This window comes from Callithrix jacchus, chromosome 22 (genome assembly GCF_049354715.1).
Source record: "Callithrix jacchus isolate 240 chromosome 22, calJac240_pri, whole genome shotgun sequence".
In the NCBI taxonomy this organism is placed as follows: Eukaryota; Metazoa; Chordata; class Mammalia; order Primates; family Cebidae; genus Callithrix; species Callithrix jacchus.
The window spans coordinates 31,082,451-31,102,098 of record NC_133523.1 but is presented as its reverse complement, the minus strand read 5'-3'; the positions used below and the strand labels follow the sequence as shown (position 1 = coordinate 31,102,098).

The 19,648-nt window shown below is 51.0% G+C and overlaps 1 protein-coding gene across 6 annotated transcripts in view; it reads right to left on the bottom strand.

Annotated features, from left to right (window-relative positions):
• The window catches only part of GPI (glucose-6-phosphate isomerase), a 53,606-nt gene that overhangs the window by 20,974 nt on the left and 12,984 nt on the right, over window positions 1–19,648 (bottom strand). For all 6 annotated transcript variants that reach the window (XM_078359010.1, XM_078359013.1, XM_078359012.1 and 3 more), the window contains 5 exons: window positions 15,672–15,755; window positions 15,387–15,533; window positions 13,915–13,986; window positions 13,358–13,402; window positions 11,422–11,475 (listed from right to left, as the gene is read on the bottom strand). In XM_078359010.1, the coding sequence (XP_078215136.1) occupies window positions 11,422–11,475; window positions 13,358–13,402; window positions 13,915–13,986; window positions 15,387–15,533; window positions 15,672–15,755 (402 nt within the window). The remainder of the gene's footprint in view (window positions 1–11,421; window positions 11,476–13,357; window positions 13,403–13,914; window positions 13,987–15,386; window positions 15,534–15,671; window positions 15,756–19,648) is intronic.

The window sequence follows — 19,648 nt, the reverse complement described above, 5'->3', positions numbered from 1 at the left end:
GACCCAGATCCTCACACCTATACCAGATCCTACCTCCTCAGATGTGGAGAGACCTAGATCCTCACAAGCCTCATACCAGGGCCAGATCCTACCTTCTCAGACACTGACAGACCCAGATCCTCACACCTGTACCAGATCCTACCTCCTCAGACGTGGAGAGCCCAGATCCTCACAAGCCTCATACCAGGGCCAGATCCTACCTTCTCAGACACTGACAGACCCAGATCCTCACACCTGTACCAAATCCTACCTTCTCAGACATGGAGAGCCCAGATCCTCATACCAGGGCCAGATCCTACCTGCTCAGACATGGGGAGACCCAGATTCTCACACCTATACCAGATCCTACCTCCTCAGATATGCATGGACCCAGATCCTCACACCTGTACCAGATCCTGCCTCCTTGGACATGGAGAGACCCAGATCCTCATACCTATACCAGATCCTACCTCCTCAGACATGGATGGACCCAGATCCTCACACCTGTACCAGACCCTGCCTCCTCGGACATGGAGAGACCCAGATCCTCATACCTATACCAGATCCTACCTCCAGAGACGTATAGTGACCCAGATCCTCACACCTGTACCAGATCCCACCTCCTCGGACATTGACAGACTCAGATCCTGATACCAGGGCCAAATCCTACCTCCTCAGATATTGACAGATCCAGATCCTTATACCTGCACCCAGATCCTACCTCCTCAGATGCTGACAGACTCACACGCCTCATACCAGGGCCATATCCTACCTTCTCAGATACTAACAGTCCCAGATCCTCACAGCCGTACCAGATCCTACCTCCTCAGACACTGAGAGATCCAGATCCTCACACCTGTACCAGATCCTACCTCCTCAGACATGGACAGACTCAGATCCTGATACCAGGGCCAGATCCTACCTCCTCAGATACTGACAGATCCAGATCCATATACCCGCACCCAGATCCTACCTCTTCAAGATGCTAACAGACCCCAATTCTCATAAGCCTCATACCAGGTCCAGGTCCTACCTTCTCAGACATGGACAGACCCTGATCCTCACACCAGAGCCAGATCCTACCTCCTCAGATACAGAGCTAGATCCCCATACCTGTACCAGATTCCTACCTCCTCAGACACTGACAGACCCCGATCCTCACACCCGTACCAGATCCTACCTTCTCAGTCACTGGAAGACGCAGGTCATTCCTGTACCAGGTGGTAACTCCTCTGACTTTGACAAACACAGATCCTCACACCTGTATCAGATTACTACCTTCTCAGACATGGAGAGACCCTGATCCTCACACCTGTACCAGATCCTACCTCCTCAGACACTGACAGACTCAGATCCTGATACCAGAGCCAGATCCTACCTCCTTATACCTGCACCCAGATCCTACCTCCTCAGATAATGACAGACCCAAATCTTCATAAGCTTCACACCAGAGCCAGATCCTACCTTCTCAGACACTGACAGACCCAGATCCTCACACGTGTACCAGATCCTACCTCCTCATACATGGAGAGACCCAGATCCTCATACCTGTACCAGATCCTACCTCCTCAGACATTGACAGACCCAGATCCTCATAACAAGGCCAGATTCTACCTTCTCAGACACTGTAAGATCCAGATCCTTTTACCTGCACCAGATCCTACCTCCACAGACATGGACAGACTCAGATGTTCATACTCATGCTGGATGCTACCTCCTCAGACATTCACAGACGCAGATCGTCATACCAAGGCCAGATCCTACCTTCTCAGACATTGTAAGATCCGGATCCTTATAACTGCACCAGATCCTACCTCTGCAGACATGAACAGACTCAGATCTTCATACTCATGCCGCATTCTACCTCCTCAGACATTAACAGACCCAGATCGTCTTACTTGTTCAATTCCTACTTCCTCAGATATTGACAGACCCAGATAGATCCTCGTATCAGAGCCAGGTCCTACCTCTCACACACTGACAGACACAGATCCTCATATCTGTACCAGGTTCCTACCTCTTCAGATAGTGACAGACTCAGACCCTCATACCAGGGCGGACAGATCCTACGTCCTAGGACATTGAAAGACACAGACCATCATACCAAGGCCAGATCACACCTCCTCAGATATTGACCGACCCAGATCCTTATACCTGCATCAGATCCTACCTCCTTCATCCTTATATTTATACCAGATCCTACCTTCTCAGACATGGAGATTCCCAGATCCTTAATACTTTTTTTTTTTTTTTTTTTTGAGATGGAGTTTTTGCTCTTGTTACCCAGGCTGGAGTGCAATGGCGCGATCTCTGCTCACCGCAACCTCCGCCTCCTGGGTTCAGGCAATTCTCCTGCCTCAGCCTCCTGAGTAGCTGGGATTAAAGGCACGAGCCACCATGCCCAGCTAATTTTTTGTATTTTTAGTAGAGACGGGGTTTCACCGTGTTGACCAGGATGGTCTCGATCTCTTGACCTCGTGATCCACCTGCCTTGGCCTCCCAAAGTGCTGGGACTACAGGCTTGAGCCACCGCGCCCGGCCAGATCCTTAATACTGTACCAGATCTTACCTCCTCAGACCTTAACAGACCCAGATCCTTATACCTGCACCAGGTCCTACCTGCTCAGATACTGACAGACCCAGATCCTCATACCTGTGCCAGTTCCCACCTCCTGATAAATTGACAGACCCAGATCCTTTCACCAGGGCCAGATCCTACATCCTCAGACATGGACAGATCCAGATCCTCACACCTGTACCAGATCCTACCTCCTCAGAAATTGACAGTCCCAGATCTTCTTAGCAGAGCCAGATCCTACCTCCTCATAAATTGACAGACCCAGATCCTCATACCTCCACCAGATCCTATCACCTCAAACATGGACAGACCCAGATCCTCACACCTGTACCAGATCCTACCTCCTCAGCCACTGATAGACCCAGATTCTCATACTTAATACCAGATCCTGTCTCCTCAGACACTAGAAGATCCAGATTCTCATGCCTTTGTCAAATGCCACCTCCTTAGACACCTGAAGACCCAGATCCTCACGTCTGTACCAAATCCTACCTCCTCAGATACTGACAGACCCAGATCCTCATTCATGTACCAAATTCCCACCTCCTCAGACATGGACAGACCCAGATCCTCACACCTGTACCAGATTCTCAGATACTGACAGACCCAGATCCTCATTCCTGTATCAGACGGTAACTCCTCAGACATAGAGAGACCCAGATCCTCATACCAGGACCCAATCCCACCTCCTCAGATACTGACAGACCCAGATCCTCATACCTATACCCAGCCTTACCCCTCCAGACACTAGAAGACTCAGGACTTCATACCTGTGCCAGATGCTATCTCCTCAGGCACTGAAAGCTCCAGGGCCTCACACCTGAGACCAACCTCACCTCCTTAAACACTGGAAGACCCAGATCCTCTTATCTGTGCCAGGTGCTACCTTCTCAGACATGGAAAGACCTAGATTCTCATACCTGTGCCAGGTGCTACCTCCTTAGACACCAGAAAACCTAGATCCTCATACCTGTACCAGGTGCTACCTCCTTAGACACCGGAAGACCTAGATCTTCATACCTGTACCTGCTGTTACCTCCTCAGACACTGGCAGACCCAGGGCCTCATACTTGTACCAGATCCTACCTCCCCACACACTGGAAGACCCAGATGTCATACAGTGCTTAACCCACCTCCTCGTATACCTCTTCCAGCACCATATACCTGTACCAGGCCCTACTTCCTTAGACACTGGCAGACCAAGAGCCCTGTAGCAGTGTCAGGACCCACCTTCTGAGTCTCATACCTGTGCTCAGGTATGCTTCCTTGGACAATGACAGACCCAGCAGCTCTCGGCTGCTCTTGGCAGGGCCTCCTCAGATATTAAAAACCCACAGCTACATTTCTGTTCCCCAGCCCACATGCTTCACCAGTGGCCCAGAGCCTTATGCTTGGGCCAGGTCCTACATCCTCAGATACTGACAGACCCAGATCCTCATACCTGTACCAGACATTCTTTGTTGGACAATGAAGACTCATCACTTTGTACCTGTGCCCATTCCCAACTTCTCAGATGGTACGAACAGATCCAGAACCTCAGACCTGTGCCTCACCCCACCTCCTGGACAGTGACAGGCCCAATGGATCATCTCAGTCCCAAGACACGGCTAGGCCTACCATTCACACTGCACCTTCTCAAGTCACACCCACAGGCTCTACTTGGTGCCATCAGAATCCTCAGAACTTCATGGACGTCTTCCTAACAGCTGTTTTTATAGAGCACCTCCCACATTTCTAGTACAGGCAACAGATGCAGAGTTTGGGGAGATACGTACATGAAAATAATCACGCCAGTAAATGTGGAACTGAGAAACAAGTGCTCAGGAGAAATAGAACGTGGTGCTTATAAAAGGAACCTGAGGGGTGCTTGAGCCTTGATCTCAAGGAGCAGGCATGACCCAGGGAAGCACTGAAGGAGAAGCATTCCAGCAGCCAGAACAGCACATGCAAAGGTCCTGTGGCCAGAGTAGCCTTTCTCAAGGGTGAGAGAATTAAGCCCCACAGAAAATTATCTGAGCGACTTGATTTCTCAGTTCTCCCAAGGATGGTCCAAGATTAGTAACCTTCTAGACATGAAGAAGAGGTGCCCACTTATTACATCCAGTAGACGCCTTGGGAAGGGAGAGCTTAATTTTCTCCTGGAAGCCCACTGAGGCAGGGGGAAGCATAGCACCATCCAGAGGATAAAGGAAGGGGTGAGGGCTGCAGGGTGGAAGCTGAGAGGCACTGAGAACAGTCTGTGGCTAAGGCGAGGGCAGAAGCAAACAAGCCACTTTGGAGCCCTGAATATGGACTGAGGAGTGCAGAGGACTAATTCTGGGAGCTCTCCAGTGTGGCTGAGAGGTTTCTGGCTTGGGCAATGAGATGACAGGTGGATCCACTCACTTGGAAAGACTGAGTTCCCGGGAAGCTTACCTGACAGATGGAGTCCCACAGAATATCACATGCTTGACACAAGCTCTTACATCTGACCAAACAGATTCAGTTCTTTTTTTTTAAAGAGACAGAGTCTTGCTCTGTCACCCAGGTAGAGTGCAGTGGCATGATCACAGCTCACTGCAGCCTCAAGCTCTTGGGCTCACGTGATCCTCCCTCCCCAGGAGCTACGACTACAGGGACACACCATCATGCTTTGCTATTTTTAAAATTTTTTTGTAGAGATGGGGTCTTGCTCTGTTGCCCAGACAGGTTTTGAACACCTGGTCTCAAGTGGTCCTCCCATCTCAGCCTCTTGAAGCTCTGGGATTACAGGCATGAGCCACCACATCCAGCCCAGACTCAACTCTAGAAACTAAACCTCAGCACACAGCCAGCCCGCTGGCTGACAGAGTTGAGGCTGCTCACCTTGGCTGAGAAAAGGTCCTCAGATCCCAGTTTTGCAAGAGCCCAGAAATGCCAAGCAGTGTCCGACTTGAGCCTCTGAACCCTCAACCTGCAGACCTCACCTTTAAGTGCAGTGGCGTCTGAGACCACACATTACAGACGCAGCTCCTCAGTCAGTTCAACGTCTGTGCCTCACCTGCCCCAATCCCCCAGATCTCACCTTATCTAACCATCTACTTTTTCCTCACTTTTTTTTTTCTTTAGAGACAGGGTCTCTCACTCTATTGCCCAGGCTTGAGTGTGGTGGCATGATTCAGCTCACTGCAATCTCTACCTCCCAGGTTCAAGCGATTCTCCTGCTTCAGCCTCCTGAGTAGCTGGGATTACAGGCATGTACCACCACACCCAGCTTATTTTTGTATTTTTAGGAGATGGGGTTTCACCAGGCTGGTCTCAAACTTCTGACCTCAGGTGATCCAGCCACTTCAGCCTCCAAAAGTGCTGGGATTACAGGTGTGAGCCACCCCGTCTGGCAACTTTCCTCACTTTTAACTCAGATCCTATGTCATCCGCAACACAATGCCACTTTGGATGCAGGCCAATACCACGGACTGACTACACAGATCTTCAGGCCTGTGTAATACTCTGAACGCTATCATACCTGACAAGGGTGCTGACAACAGATACCTGCCCCACCTGATCCTTAAGGCTCTCCAGACATCACCAGGCACACCCAGGTACAAACACCTACAATGACTACAGCTTTCCCTTGATATAAGAGCCCATGTTACTCACCTAATTGTGTCTGACCCTACCACCAAAGGTCCCACCTATGTCTGACCCACCTTCTCCAGGCCTGGCCAGCCACACCAATTATGTATTCCTGGGCTAGACCCTTACCCACTTCACCTAACAAGCCCAGCAGTACTTTTATGCTTGAACCCACATGTCAAGAACTTACCTAAAACCATGTTCGTACAACCTCTGTGTGAGCCCGGATCCACAGACTCACTGACAATACTAGGTAAACATACCAGCACTGAGCATGGATGCAATGGCTTCACTTGGGAGACCTAGTTCTGCCTATTTGTGTCCAACTCCAGTGCCTCAGGCTACAGAGTTATATATCTATCAAAGATGGGTTCCAGATCTCAGCTGATGGAAGAGATAATCTGACCCCTCACACCTTGACTGACATACTCAGGTTCCCTTGCCTGAGCCCAACTCAGATTCCTTACAGGTGCCCAGGATCAGCTCTATCTAGGCGAGCCTGGCCTTGGCAGTCCACATCCCATGTCTGGCTTGGCTTTGCATGTCTCACAGACAGATCCAATGCTGCCAATCTCTGCTTAATGTCAGCACCAATGAGCTCACTGAGGAGCGTCAGACCTCATAAAATGGAACATCTCTGCATACCTGTGCTCTACAGACCCCAGCTGAGATCTGCAGTTCCACCAACTTGTGACTAACCCATTGCCCCCAGGCCTAAGATTGGGTCAGCACAACTGAGCCAGAATAATGCACCAATGATTTCATGTGCAAGACCCAAGGTATACGTCCCTCAAGCTCCAAAGTCCTTGCTTGAGAGAGATATATCTGCCTACTCACGTCTAATTTAGGGGCCACAGACCTCCTAGGAAACCCAGTGTTCTGCCTGCCTGTAGAGACTCCCATGCTATGGGCTTGACCTGCGAGGTCACTCTACCCACTTAGCCTCAACTCTGGTTCTTCAGGCTTCACCTCAAAGACCCAGCGGTACATTTTTGTGCCTAAATCCAACTCCTGAAAGAGCCAACTCTATCTACCTGCATTCAACTCTTAACTCCTCAGCTTTCCTTCAAAAGACTACTCCTGGAAGACCAGTTCTGCCTACCTGCCTGACTGTGGCTCCTCAGACAATACATGGTAGAACAGCTTTGCCTACCTGTGCTTGACACTGGCTCCTCAGACCACACCTGGAAGCACATCTCTGCCTACCTGTGCTTGACCCTGGGTACTCAGACTACACCTAGTGACCCAGACCACCTACCTGTGCTTGATCCTGGCTCTTCAGACCATACCTGGCAGCCAGCTCTACCTACCTGAGCCTGACCTTGGCTCCTCAGACCACACCTGGTAGGCCAACTTTGCCTACCTGTGCACACCCTGGCTCCTCAAACCACACCTGAAAGGCTATCTTGACCTACCTGAGCTTACCCCAGCTCCTCAAACCACATCCAGTAGGCCAGCTCTACCTAACTGTACTTGACCTTGGCGCCTTACACCACATCTGAAAGACTATCTCTAACTACTGTGTTTGACCCTGGCTCTTCAGAGTATACCTGGCATGCCAGCTCTACCTACCTGAGCCTGATGTTGGCTCTTCAGATCACACCTGGCGGGCCAGGTCTGCCCACCTGTGCTTAATGTTAGCTCCTGGGCTTGTACCTGGTGGACGAGCATCCCTACCTGCATGTGATGAGGGTTCCGGAGCACCTCAGCTGCTCATACCTCATCCAACACACTTGGTTCTTCTTACCTGGGCTTGACTATGACTTTTTAGGTCTCATGAACACATCCAGCTTTGTGAAGCTGCCCTGATCCTGGCTCCAAAGACCTTACCTGCCAAACCCTGCTCTAAACACCTATGTTTAACTCCCATTCTTCAAACCTGATATACCCAAAGATAAACCTGGCCCAGCCTCCACAGACCTCACCCAAGAAACTTAATTCTACATACCCGTGCCTGGCCACAGCTCCTCAACCTCACCCAGGAGATGAACTTCTACCTACTCATCTATTTTTTTTTGAGACGAAGTTTCATTCTTATTGCCCAAACTGGAGTGCAGTGCTGCAATCTAAGCTCACTGCAACCTCCGCCTCCTGGCCTCAAGCGATTCTCCTGCCTCCACCTCCTAAGTAGCTGGGATTACAGGTACACGCCACCAGGCTAATTTATTTTTTTAATAGAGACAGGGTTTCACCATGTTGGCCAGGCTGGTCTCAAACTTCTGACCTCAGATGATCTGCCCATCTCGGCCTTCCAAAGTGCTTGGATTACAGGCATGAGCTACCCCACCCGGCACTGCCCCCCACCTTTTATTTTTTTTGAGCTAGAGTCTTGCTCTGTCACCCAAGCTGGAATGCAGGGGCATGATCTTGGCTCATTCTGCCTCCCTGGTTCAAGCAAATCTAGTGCCCTAGCCTCCCAAGTAGCTAGGACTGTAGGCGTGTACCACCATGTCTGGCTAATTTTTGTATTTTTAGTAGAGACGGGGTTTTGCCATGCTGGCCAGGCTGGTCTCGGACTCCTGACCTCAAGTGATCTGACTTCCTCGGCATCCCAAAGTGCTGGAATTACAGGCACGAATCACCGCACCTGGCCTATACACCGTCTTGACACCACCTGGGAAATCCAGACCTGCTCACTGTGCCAGATCCCATTTCCTCAGATCTTCCTGAGAGACCTGGCTCTATCCACCTGCCTTTAATTCACATCCTCAAAGGTCGTCTACCACATCTAGGTCTTTCTAGATGAGCCTACCCTCGGCTCCTTGGGCCTCAACTGACAGATCCACTCTCTATACCTGTGCCTGACCTCAACTGCAGGATGGTTTAATTAGCTTTACCATGGCTGTTCCGGTCCACCTACCTCTGCGTGCCCGTGGTTTCATAGACGAAACCCAACAAATTCTACCCACCATGCTTGATGCAGCTTCTCAGACTTGGGGTACAAACCAGGGCCCAACCTCAGCAGCTCAGACCTTACCTGTGAGAGCCCAGTGTTGGCAAACACTATCTGACTAGCTCAGCCTCAGACGTCTGCCCTGCAGACCTGGTTCTCTGGACCTTTACACACCCTGACCACTCAGACCACACCTTCCAGCACATCTCCTCAAGGCCACCTGTGTTCCTCGCCTGCCCTAGCTCCCCTGTCCTCCCCTCGTAACACCAGGTATATTCCTACCTCTCCCTCATCTGGGCTTTGCAGACCCGGATGCCACAGACTTGGACTTCAGTCACGGATACTCTGATGCCCTGAGCTCTGCCCATCACACCCAGTCAGCACACTGAGAACCAGGTGCTGACCTGTGTGTGCCAAATCCTGAGTTCTAACTACCCCTGAGCAATCAGCGACCCACTACCTGATCCTCACTTTTCAGAATGGCCAGAGACCCCAGTGTGCATACCTGTCCCATGCCATAGGTCTACACTGCCTCCCAGAGCCCGGATAACATATGTACATGGCTTTGACTCCTCAGACCTCACCTAACAGAACCAACTCTAAATACCTTGCATCTCCTCCAGAATTCACAGACTCACGGGTCCCTATCCCTGTCCTGACTCCTGCTCAGAACTCACCCGGACCGGCTCTGGCTCCTCTTCAGGCCTCACCAGCCAAGACCGGCCCTGCAGTGTGCGCTGGCTCTGGCTGAGACCTGAGAGACCCCATGGTTTCCCACCATACCCCTGCCTGATTCCAACACCCAGGGCTGTCCCAAGACTGGCCCTGACAGACCGAGAGTCACCACTTCTAGATACCCCTACCAGACAGGACTCTTTCAATCTCACCCGAAAACTGGCACTGCATCCTTAGGCCTGAGCGGATGCCTTTAGCTCACCCAAGACCCCACCTCTAGGAACTTCACCTGCTCCTATTCCTGGCTTCTTCAGACATCACCTTCTTGATTCAGCAGGATACACTCTAGAGACTCAGGCAGGTCTCTCCTCCTGCCCTTGCAGTCTATCTAGCCTGGCCCAGGAAGCCTCTACTTGGGTCTCACCAGCCACCCTGTCCCCATGTTCCTGTGCCTAACTATCATTCCTAGGCCTTACCTGGGAGGCCAGACCCAGCCTCTCCTTAAGCCACACCCTAACTCATCTCTGCATGCTGGGTGGTGACAGGCAAGGACACCCCCGTTCTGCTTGGCTCCTTGGCTGGCAGCTGCACCCACACATCCCTGCCCACCACCTGCTCAGGCTCCAGATCCCAAGGAGGAGGTGGAAGATGCCTGCCCTCCATTATCAGGCATGCAACATTTATTAGAAGCTGCACAGTCTCTCTTGACTGGGGTTCCACATCTGAGCCACAGGATGCAGAAAATGACTTGAGTGACTCTTGTCAATTCTTCCAAGGATGGTATATAACTAGTCCCATTCTAGAAAGAAGTTAACTCATTATACACAGTGGATGGCTTAAGGCATTAGGGCTTCATTCTCTCCCAGACCCCCAGTAGTAAAAGGCCTGTAGAACCTTCAAAGGAATGAGGTTATGTCTGTGGATGCCATCACCAAGCAAAGGGCCCCTGGTCCAAATGCCTGGAAATAGCCCCGGGGGGAAAAAATTACCAAATGGGCAATACCCTGTCTGCTGCACCTGCCACAGCGTTAGAGTACTGCACCTAAGCCCAGCCATGCCCACGGCATTCACAGCACCCGCACCACACCCTGCAGTGCACCGCTGCACCCCAGGCTTCAAAGTCAGAGCCCTCCTCACACCACTGCTGAGCTCAGGCAAGTGAACAAGGAAAGCTACAGCTGACTGCTTGGCTCTAGCAGAGGGGTCTGCAGCTCTGTCATTTGAGGCAGGGTTTGCTCTGCAAGCTGCCCTACCCTGGTACCTCCTTTCCACCACCCCCAGCTCCTCCTGCAGCTCCTGTTGCTCCTTTCCAGGGCTACCCAGTCACACCTCATACTTCACCCTGCCCCTTGGCCTTTACAGATGGTGGCTGCCATTCAGACAAAGGTCATCACTGAGAATAACTCACAACCTCAGTTCTGTGGGATGGGGTAAGGGGGACTCAGGTTACCCCACAGAGGGTGTTGCAGGCAGGCACCCAAGGGAGTGTCACCTGGCCCTGCAAACTTAGTCTGCCCTCAGGTGGAAGTAGAGCCCTCATCCTGCCTCAGTTGCTCTTGCCCTCCAAGCCTCTCTCTTCCTTTCTCCAAGCTGGGTAAGCAGCAGGTACTCGATAAACACCGACCTGACCTCATGGGCCACTCAACAGCCATGACTTGGAAAAGACACTTAATTCACCCAGTGCAGAAGTGCCTGTACTTACATCCCAGAACTCGAACATGTTTTGAGGGTCAATTCCAAACTCCTTCACTTTGGCCTAAATAAAAAACAAAAGGACAGAAATGAAAGGAAGCATTTGCTAGCGGGATGGGAACAGGAGCTCTGGGAGGCAGGGAGCTGTGCTCTGTGAGCTGAACTTCACTTTCCCTAGAGCCAGGGATGGGGCAGGGCTGGAGCAGCCTCTGAGTCGAGGGCGGGGCCCAGAATATACCCACCCCAAGCTGGACACCAGGTCAGTCCATGACCAGCACACCTGTGACATTGCACCTGCAAAGCTCCCTGCTGAGAGTGGCTATAACCCTGCATAAGGACCTGGCCCACACAAATATCCTGCAATAGCTCTCACCCAGGCCTGTATGGGACACCAGAGCATGAACCCTCAGGACATGTGAGAACTGAACCTAGGACTGGGATCCGAGCATGAGCAGGGGCCACCTACCAGGTCAGGCAATCACACACAGGCTGGAGAGCCACCCAGCCCTTCCCACATCTGGGAGGGTGACTGCACCAGGAAGCTTTGAGGACCCATCAAGTATTCTGGTCCCCAGAGGAGACAAGGCCAGCAATCCCTTATCTACTCCCCACAGGAGAAGAAGCCCTACTGACCAGTCAGTGGGAGGCAGGCAACAGCGCTATGGTTAGCCAGCCTTACGGTATCCTGCTGCAGATGGGAAAGCACTGGAGGCAGAGGTGGGAGTGACCGTGGAGGGAGTGGCAGGGAGTAGACGTGGATGTGGTCCCCAGCTCCAAAACAACACAGTGCCCACTGGCTGACTGCTGCTGTCATTCCTGAAGCATCCCTCACTTTGCCCTGCCCTGCTGAGCCTACAAAACCTCATGGCCAGGCAGAACTGGGAGGCAGGTGACCCAGGTTCTAATCCTGGCATCACCTATTAATACAATCACTAAGTGGGCTGGGTACAGTGGCTCACACCTGTAATCCCAACACTTTGGGAGGTCAAGGTGGGCAGATCACTTGAGGTCAGGAATTTAAGACCATCCTGGCCACCATGACAAAACCCTATCTCTACCAAAAGTACAAAAATTAGCTGGACATAGTGGTGGGTGCCTGCAATCCCAGCTATTCAGGAGACTGAGGCATGAAAATTGCTTGAACCCAGGAAGCAGAGGTTGCAGTGAGCCAAGATCACACCACTGCACTCCAGCCTGAGTGACAAATCGAGACCTTGTCCCAAAAAACAGGGCACAGTGGGTCACACCTGTAATCCCAGGACTTTGGGAGGCCAAGTCGGGCAGATCACTTGAGGTCAGGAGTTTGAGACCAGCCTAGTCAATGTGGTGAAACCCTGTCCCTACTAAAAATACAAAAATTAGCCAGGCATGGTGGTGCACACCAGGCTGAAGCAGGAGGATCACTTGAACCCGGGAGGCAGAGGTTGCAGTGACCCAAGATCACACCATTGCACTCCAGCCTGAGTGACAGAGCAAGACTCTGTCTCAAAACACACACGTACAACACAAACACATACACATACACACACACAAAATCACTAAGTAGGGGGCAAAATGTCAACTCCCTTCATTGAGGCTTTACGTCCTTATGTGAAAAATGGAATGCATCCTCTATCCCTACCCAGCCTGTCCCATTTGGGGAGATGCTGGGCACAGAAGCCTAGGAAGGTCATGTGTATGGAGGGTTCTGAGTATCAGTCAGGCTTGAGATGGAAGAAGGGGTTATCGTGATCCAGCTGACTGCAAGCCTCTCTCTTCAAGGCTGCAGAGGTTGAATGGGTGAATGTGGAAAAGGCAAGGATGGCTTGCAAACCACAGGCAACCAACTCTTCCACACCATCAGCCAAAGATCCCCAAGACCCATGAATTGAGTCTCTGAGAGGCCATGACCTGGACCTGTTGGGCCCTCCCAAGAAGGCAGTACAGGGTATCATGGGGGCACTTACTGTGTTGGTAGACAGGGCAACAAAGTGCTTCGCCACTGCAGAAGGCTACAAGAGACAGAGCCAAGTTACCAAACCCAACCCAGGGGGACAAAGGGTAGTCACTCCCCATCCCTAGAGGAACCAAGGCCCTGTGTGGGACTGAGATTCCCGGTCCTTGGTTCTGAGACTGTTGGAGGAGGCCCACATCAAGGTCAAGAAAGCAGACGGGTCACAGGCCACCTGCTCATCCCATTTTACAAACATATGGGGGCCAGGGACGTTCTTCCCCTATAAAATAGGTGTGGCCAAGAGTTCCTGCAGCGCCAAGGAACCTTAGAGAAAGAAAGGGCCATGAGAGGGCTCTTAGCCAGCCTGAGCAGATTCTGTCACATTTGCAAGGCTGGGTCTAGCAAAGCCAAGATGAACAATCATCTCAACTAGCAAAGGCAGGCACTGGCAAGGCCACCTTCCACTTCCAACTTCAGGAGAAACAGGGCCAGGCTTGGTCCCGCAGGGGGCCCACCCTGTTCTTCCCAGCCCACAGATCAACCACAAAGGAGGCTTTAGAGACCACTCACATCCTTGGCCACCTGGAGAAACCACTCCTTCGCTGTCTCTGCATTCGTGATGGTCTCTTGGGTGGTAAAGGTCTGCAACCAAAGAGAACAGCAGTGGGCGCCTGAGCTCAGGGGTGGGCGCAGCCTTGAGCCAGGGCTCAGCAGCAGAGGCTGAGGCGATGCCCAGTTGTCACATGGAGCAGTAACTGCAGGTCAGCGACAGTGAGACCACATAATCTTCTGAGATTCCAGCTCTTTACAATCAGACGAGGGGGACTCATAAACACACACCCCCCACCCTAAGGCTGCAGGTAAAACGCCACAGCTTCTCCCTAAAGGGGATGCAGTCAGCATGAGGCTCTCTTCAGCCCGGGCTGGAAGGGATCTCAGAATTCAGATGGAATTATTCATATTTTTTATGCATTCATGTGAGTAAAGAGAGCATAAATGACACAAACAAAACCCCTCTAGTATCAGGGCATGGCTCTGGGATCAGAAAGGAGCAAGCATGGCCGGGCATGGTAGCTCAAGCCTGTAATCCCAGTACTCTGCGAGGCCAAAGCAGGCAGATCACCTGTGGTCAGGAGTTCAAGACCAGAATGGCCAACGTGGTAAAACCCCATCAAAACTAAAACAAAAACAAAAATTAGCTAGGCCTGGTGGCAGGTACCTGTAGTCCCAGCTACTTGGGAGGCTAAGGCAGGAGAATCACTTGAAACCTGGGAGATGGAGATTGGAGTGATCCAACATGGTGTCACTACACTACACTCCAGCCTGGACAACAGAGCCAGACTCTGTTCCAAAAAATAAAAATAAGGAAGACTTTGGGAGGCCGAGGTGGGTGGATCATGAGGTCAGCAGATCGAGACCATCCTAGTCAACATGGTGAAACCCAGTCTCTACTAAAAATACAAAAAATTAGCTGGGCATGGTGGCTCGTGCCTGTAACCCAGCTACTCAGGAGGCTGAGGCAGGAGAATTGGCTGAACCCAGGAGGCGGAGGTTGCGGTGAGCCGAGATCACGCCATTGCACTCCAGCCTGGGTAACAAGAGCGAAACTCCGTCGAAAGAAGGAAAGAAAGGGAGGGAGGGAGGGAGGGAGGGAAGGAAGGAAGGAAGGAAGGAAGGAAGGAAGGAAGGAAGGAAGGAAGGAAGGAAGGAAGGAAGGAAGGAAAGAAAGAAAGAAGCAGGCATAAAGGACAGGTTTATGAGACAGTGGTGAGCAGTCCCAGGCTGAGGGGAGATCCTGCAAGGCGAGGGGTGTGGTCAGGACACAAAGGTTCAAACTGATGTGTTCAGGCTTTCATCAGTCAACCTTGTTTGCTGCCAGGCACGGAAACAATCTAGGGCAGCCATACTGACCCAATCCATAAACCATGGTTCACTCGGAACCAGCCAAGAGGGACCAACGGCCAGTGGGCTGGTAAGACAGCCATCCCTCTCTGTCCCAACACACACAGGGCCAGGGGCTGGGCAGTTTTTAGCACTCATACCTTGGAGGCGATGATGAATAGGGAGGACTCGGGGTTCAGCTGGGCCAGGGTTTTGGCAATGTGAGTTCCATCAATGTTGGAGACATACCAGACGCGGGGACCTCCTGAAGAGTATGGCTTAAGGGCTTCAGTCACCATGAGGGGCCCCTGGTGGGGAGACATAGCATCAGAGAATAAGAATTCAGAGCCTATGAAAAGTGGGGACAGCCAGGTCCCATCCCTGGAGAAAGTAAGAACCAAGAGTGCCCAGACTCCCACCCTACCATAAGGCAGTTTTCTCCTTACCAGGTCAGAGCCACCAATGCCAATGTTGATGACGTCCGTGATGGTCTTCCCCGTGTATCCCTTCCAGTCACCACTCCGGACACGCTGGCACGAGGGGGCAGGGGGGAGGAAGATGCCATCAGCCCAAACCCCCAAGCGTAAGCCACTGCTCAAAAATATCATTACTGCCGTGTCCTGGTGCCTCAGACCCAGCTTTCAGGCCATCGCAGGTGCCTCTATTTTTTTGTTTATAATTTATAATATTTATTATTATCTAATAATATATTATCTAGATAATATATTATTAGATAATAATATAGAATCCAGCGTCTCCATTTCCTGGATTCTAACAATTCTTGTATCTCAGTCTTCTGAGTAGCTGGGACTACAGACCTGAGCCACCACCATGCCTGGTTAATTTTTTTGTATTTTTAGTGGAGATGAGGTTTCCCCATGTTGGCCAGGCTGGTCTCGAATTACTGGCCTCAAGTGATCTGGCCGCCTCAACCTCCCAAAGTGCTGGGATTACAGGCATGAGCCCTAGTGCCTCACTATTTATTTATTTTTAAAACTGTGCCTTAGGGGCCAGGAAGAGTGGCTCAAGGCTGAGACAGGAGGATTGCTTGAGGCCAGGAAGTTGAAGTTGCAGCAAGCTAAGATCACAACACTGCACTCTAGCCTAGGTGACAGAGCAAGACCCTAACTCCAAAACCAAACAAAACCCCCTGCATTAGCCCTTTTTTTTTTTTTTGAAATAGAGTCTCACTCTGTCTCTCAGGCTGGAATGTAATGGCACAATCTCGGCTCACTGCAACCTCCATCTCCTAGGTTCAAGAGATTCTCCTGCCTCAGCTTCCCAAGTAGCTGGGATTATAGGTGCTCACCACTATGCCCAGCTAATTGTTTGTATTTTTAGTAGAGACGGGGTTTCACCATGTTGGCCAGGCTGGTCACAAACTCCTGACCTCAGGTGATCCACCACCTAGGCCTCCCAAAGTGCTTGGATTGGCTGGGCATGGTGGCTCCTGCCTGTAATCCAAGCACTTTGGAGGCCAAGGCAAGTGAATCACCTGAGGTTGGGAGTTCAAGACCACCCTGACCAATATGGTGAAACCCCATCTTTAAAAAAAAAAGTGCTTGGATTACAGACGTGAGCTGCCATGCCCAGCCTATTTTATTTTCCCATAGAGACGGGGTCTTGCTATGTTGCCCAGCCTGGTCTCTAACTCCCAGTCTCAAGTAATCCTCCCATCTTGACCTTCCCCAGTGTTGAGATTACAGGCGTGAGCTACCATGCAAGGCCTAGGAGTTTCTGGAGACCACGGTGGTCCTTGCCACACTTACCACCAACTAGACTGTTTCCTGGTTACAACAGTGAGGAAACATCCCTACCTCACAGTGACACTGTCAGAATTTGCAAAACGAGGGATAACTCGGCAGAAACTACTATGCCAGAGAGACTAAGAGATGTGAAATGCTGAAACTGTGACTGGGCTCTGCCAGGGAAAGGAGTATCAGACCCACATCCAGTCTCCAATCAGATACCAGTGATCTTTGCTTCCTGGAGCTCATGCCCCTTGCATAGCTCCCACCTGTGCTGGGAGGGCTGGCCTGTGCACCCATCAGGATACTGTGAAAGGGGTGAAATGTGAATTCAGAAGTGAGTTCAGAGAGCTTGCAGTTTCTGCTTTGCTCTCTTGGATGACTCGCTTTTGGAGAAGCCCTCTATTGTGCTGTAAAGACCCTAAGAGTTCTATAGGCTGGGCGCGGTTGCTCAAGCCTGTAATCCCAGCACTTTGGGAGGCCGAGGCGGGTGGATCACGAGGTCAAGAGATTGAGACCATCCTGGTTAACATGGTGAAACCCTGTCTCTACTGAACATACAAAAAATTAGCTGGGCATGGTGGTGCGTGCCTGTAATCCCAGCTACTCAGGAGGCTGAGGCAGGAGAATTGCCTGAACCCAGGAGGCGGAGGTTGCGGTGAGCTGAGATCACACCATTGCACTCCAGCCTGGGTAACAAGAGCGAAACTCCATCTCAAAAAAAAAAAAAAAAAGTTCTATAAAGCCCACACCACAGGGAACTGAGGCCTTCTTCCAACAGTCACAGCCAACTCCCTTTCTGTGTATGGGACACCTTAGAGGGGAGTCCTCCAAACCCATCAAACCTTCTGTTAACTGGGGCACTGGCCAACATCTTGACCACAGCCTCATGAGAGATCCCCAAACCAAGACCAACCACCAGGTAAGCTACTCCCAAACTTCTGACCCACAGACACTGTGGGAAGTAACAAAAGTTTACTGCTAGGCTGGGCACGGTGGCTCACGCCTGTAATCCCAGAACTTTGCAGGGGGCGAGGAGGCTAATCACAAGGTCAGGAGTTCAGTATCAGCCTGACATGGTGAAACTCTGTCTCTACCAAAAAAAACACAAAAATTAGGCTGGGTGCGGTGGCTCACGCCTATAATCCCAGCACTTTGGGAGGCCGAGGCGGGTGGATCACAAGGTCAAGAGATCGAGACCATCCTGGTAAACATGGTGAAACCCTGTCTCTACTAAAAAAAATACAAAAATTAGCTGGGCATGGTGGTACACACCTGTAGTCCCAGCTATGCTGAGGCAGGAGAATTGCTTGAACCCAGGAGGCAGAGGTTGTGGTGAGCCGAGATCATGCCATTGCACTCCAGCCTGGGTAACAAGAGCGAAACTCCATCTCAAAAAAAAAAAAAAAAACACAAAAATTAGCAGGGTGTGGTGGTGTTCACCTGTAATCCCAGCTACTTGGGAGGCTGAGGCAGAATTGCTTGAAACCAGGAGGCAGAGGTTGCAGTGAGCCAAGATCACACCACTGCACTCCAGCCTGGGCAACAGAGCGAGACTCGATCTCAAAAAAAAAAAAAAATTTACAGCTGTTTGAAGCCAAGTTCTGGTGTCATTTGTTATACAATGATAGGTAACTAATACAGAGTTTAGTACCAGAACTACAGTGTGGGCATAATGAAAACCTAAATATGCAGGCCGGGTACAGCGGCTTACGCCTGTAATCCCAGCAGGATCACTGGAACCCAGGAGTTTGAAACTAGCCTAGGCAACATAGCAAGACCTTTTCTCTACAAAAAATAAATTAGCCAGGCATGGTGAGGTGACATTTGCTTGTAGTCCTAGCAACTCAGAAGGTTGAGGTGGGGGATTTCTTGAGCCTAGGAGTTCAAGGCTGCAGTGAATGGGTGATTTTACCAGTGCACTCCAGCCTGGGCGACAGAGCAAGATCCTGTCTCAAATAAAAAACAAAAGAAAAAGAAAAGAAGTTATCCCATACATACCAGTCATCCTATGCCCACCTCACCATTGTATGTTGGGTGTGTGAGGGGTAAATAACTTGTCTTTTTAAATTTGCATGTCTTCAGATTGAAAGGAACTGTACTTGAGTTGTTCTGAAGGAAATGTAGGTACCACTACACCCGTATTCAACAAGATGATGTTCTAGACTTCTGATACTGTAACAGGATATGGACTTAGGAGGAAGTGAGTGGGGTATTTGATGCAGAAGAAACGCAATCACTAGGAGCCAGAAGCAGGACGACAGCCACCCACCTTCTAAGATGGTTATCAGTGGTCCTTGCCTCCTGGCGTTAACACACTGGTGCAGTCCCTTCCCATGATGACCAGAGCTGAGCTATACAACCAACAGGGTATTACAGAAATGAAAGAGTGTAGCCAGGCACGGTGGCTCAGCCTGTAGTCTCAGCATTTTGGGAGGCTGAGGCAGGCAGGTCACTTGAGAACAGGAGTTCAAGACCAGCCTGGTCAACCTGGTGAAACCCCTTCTCTACTAAAAAAATACAAAAAATAGGCGGGCATGGTGGCAGGCACCTGTAGTCCCAGCTACTCGGTGGGTTGCGACAAGAGAATCGCTTGAGCCTAGGATATAGAGGTTGCAATGAGCCGAGATCACACCACGGTACTCAGCCTGGGCAACAAGAGCAAAACTCCATCA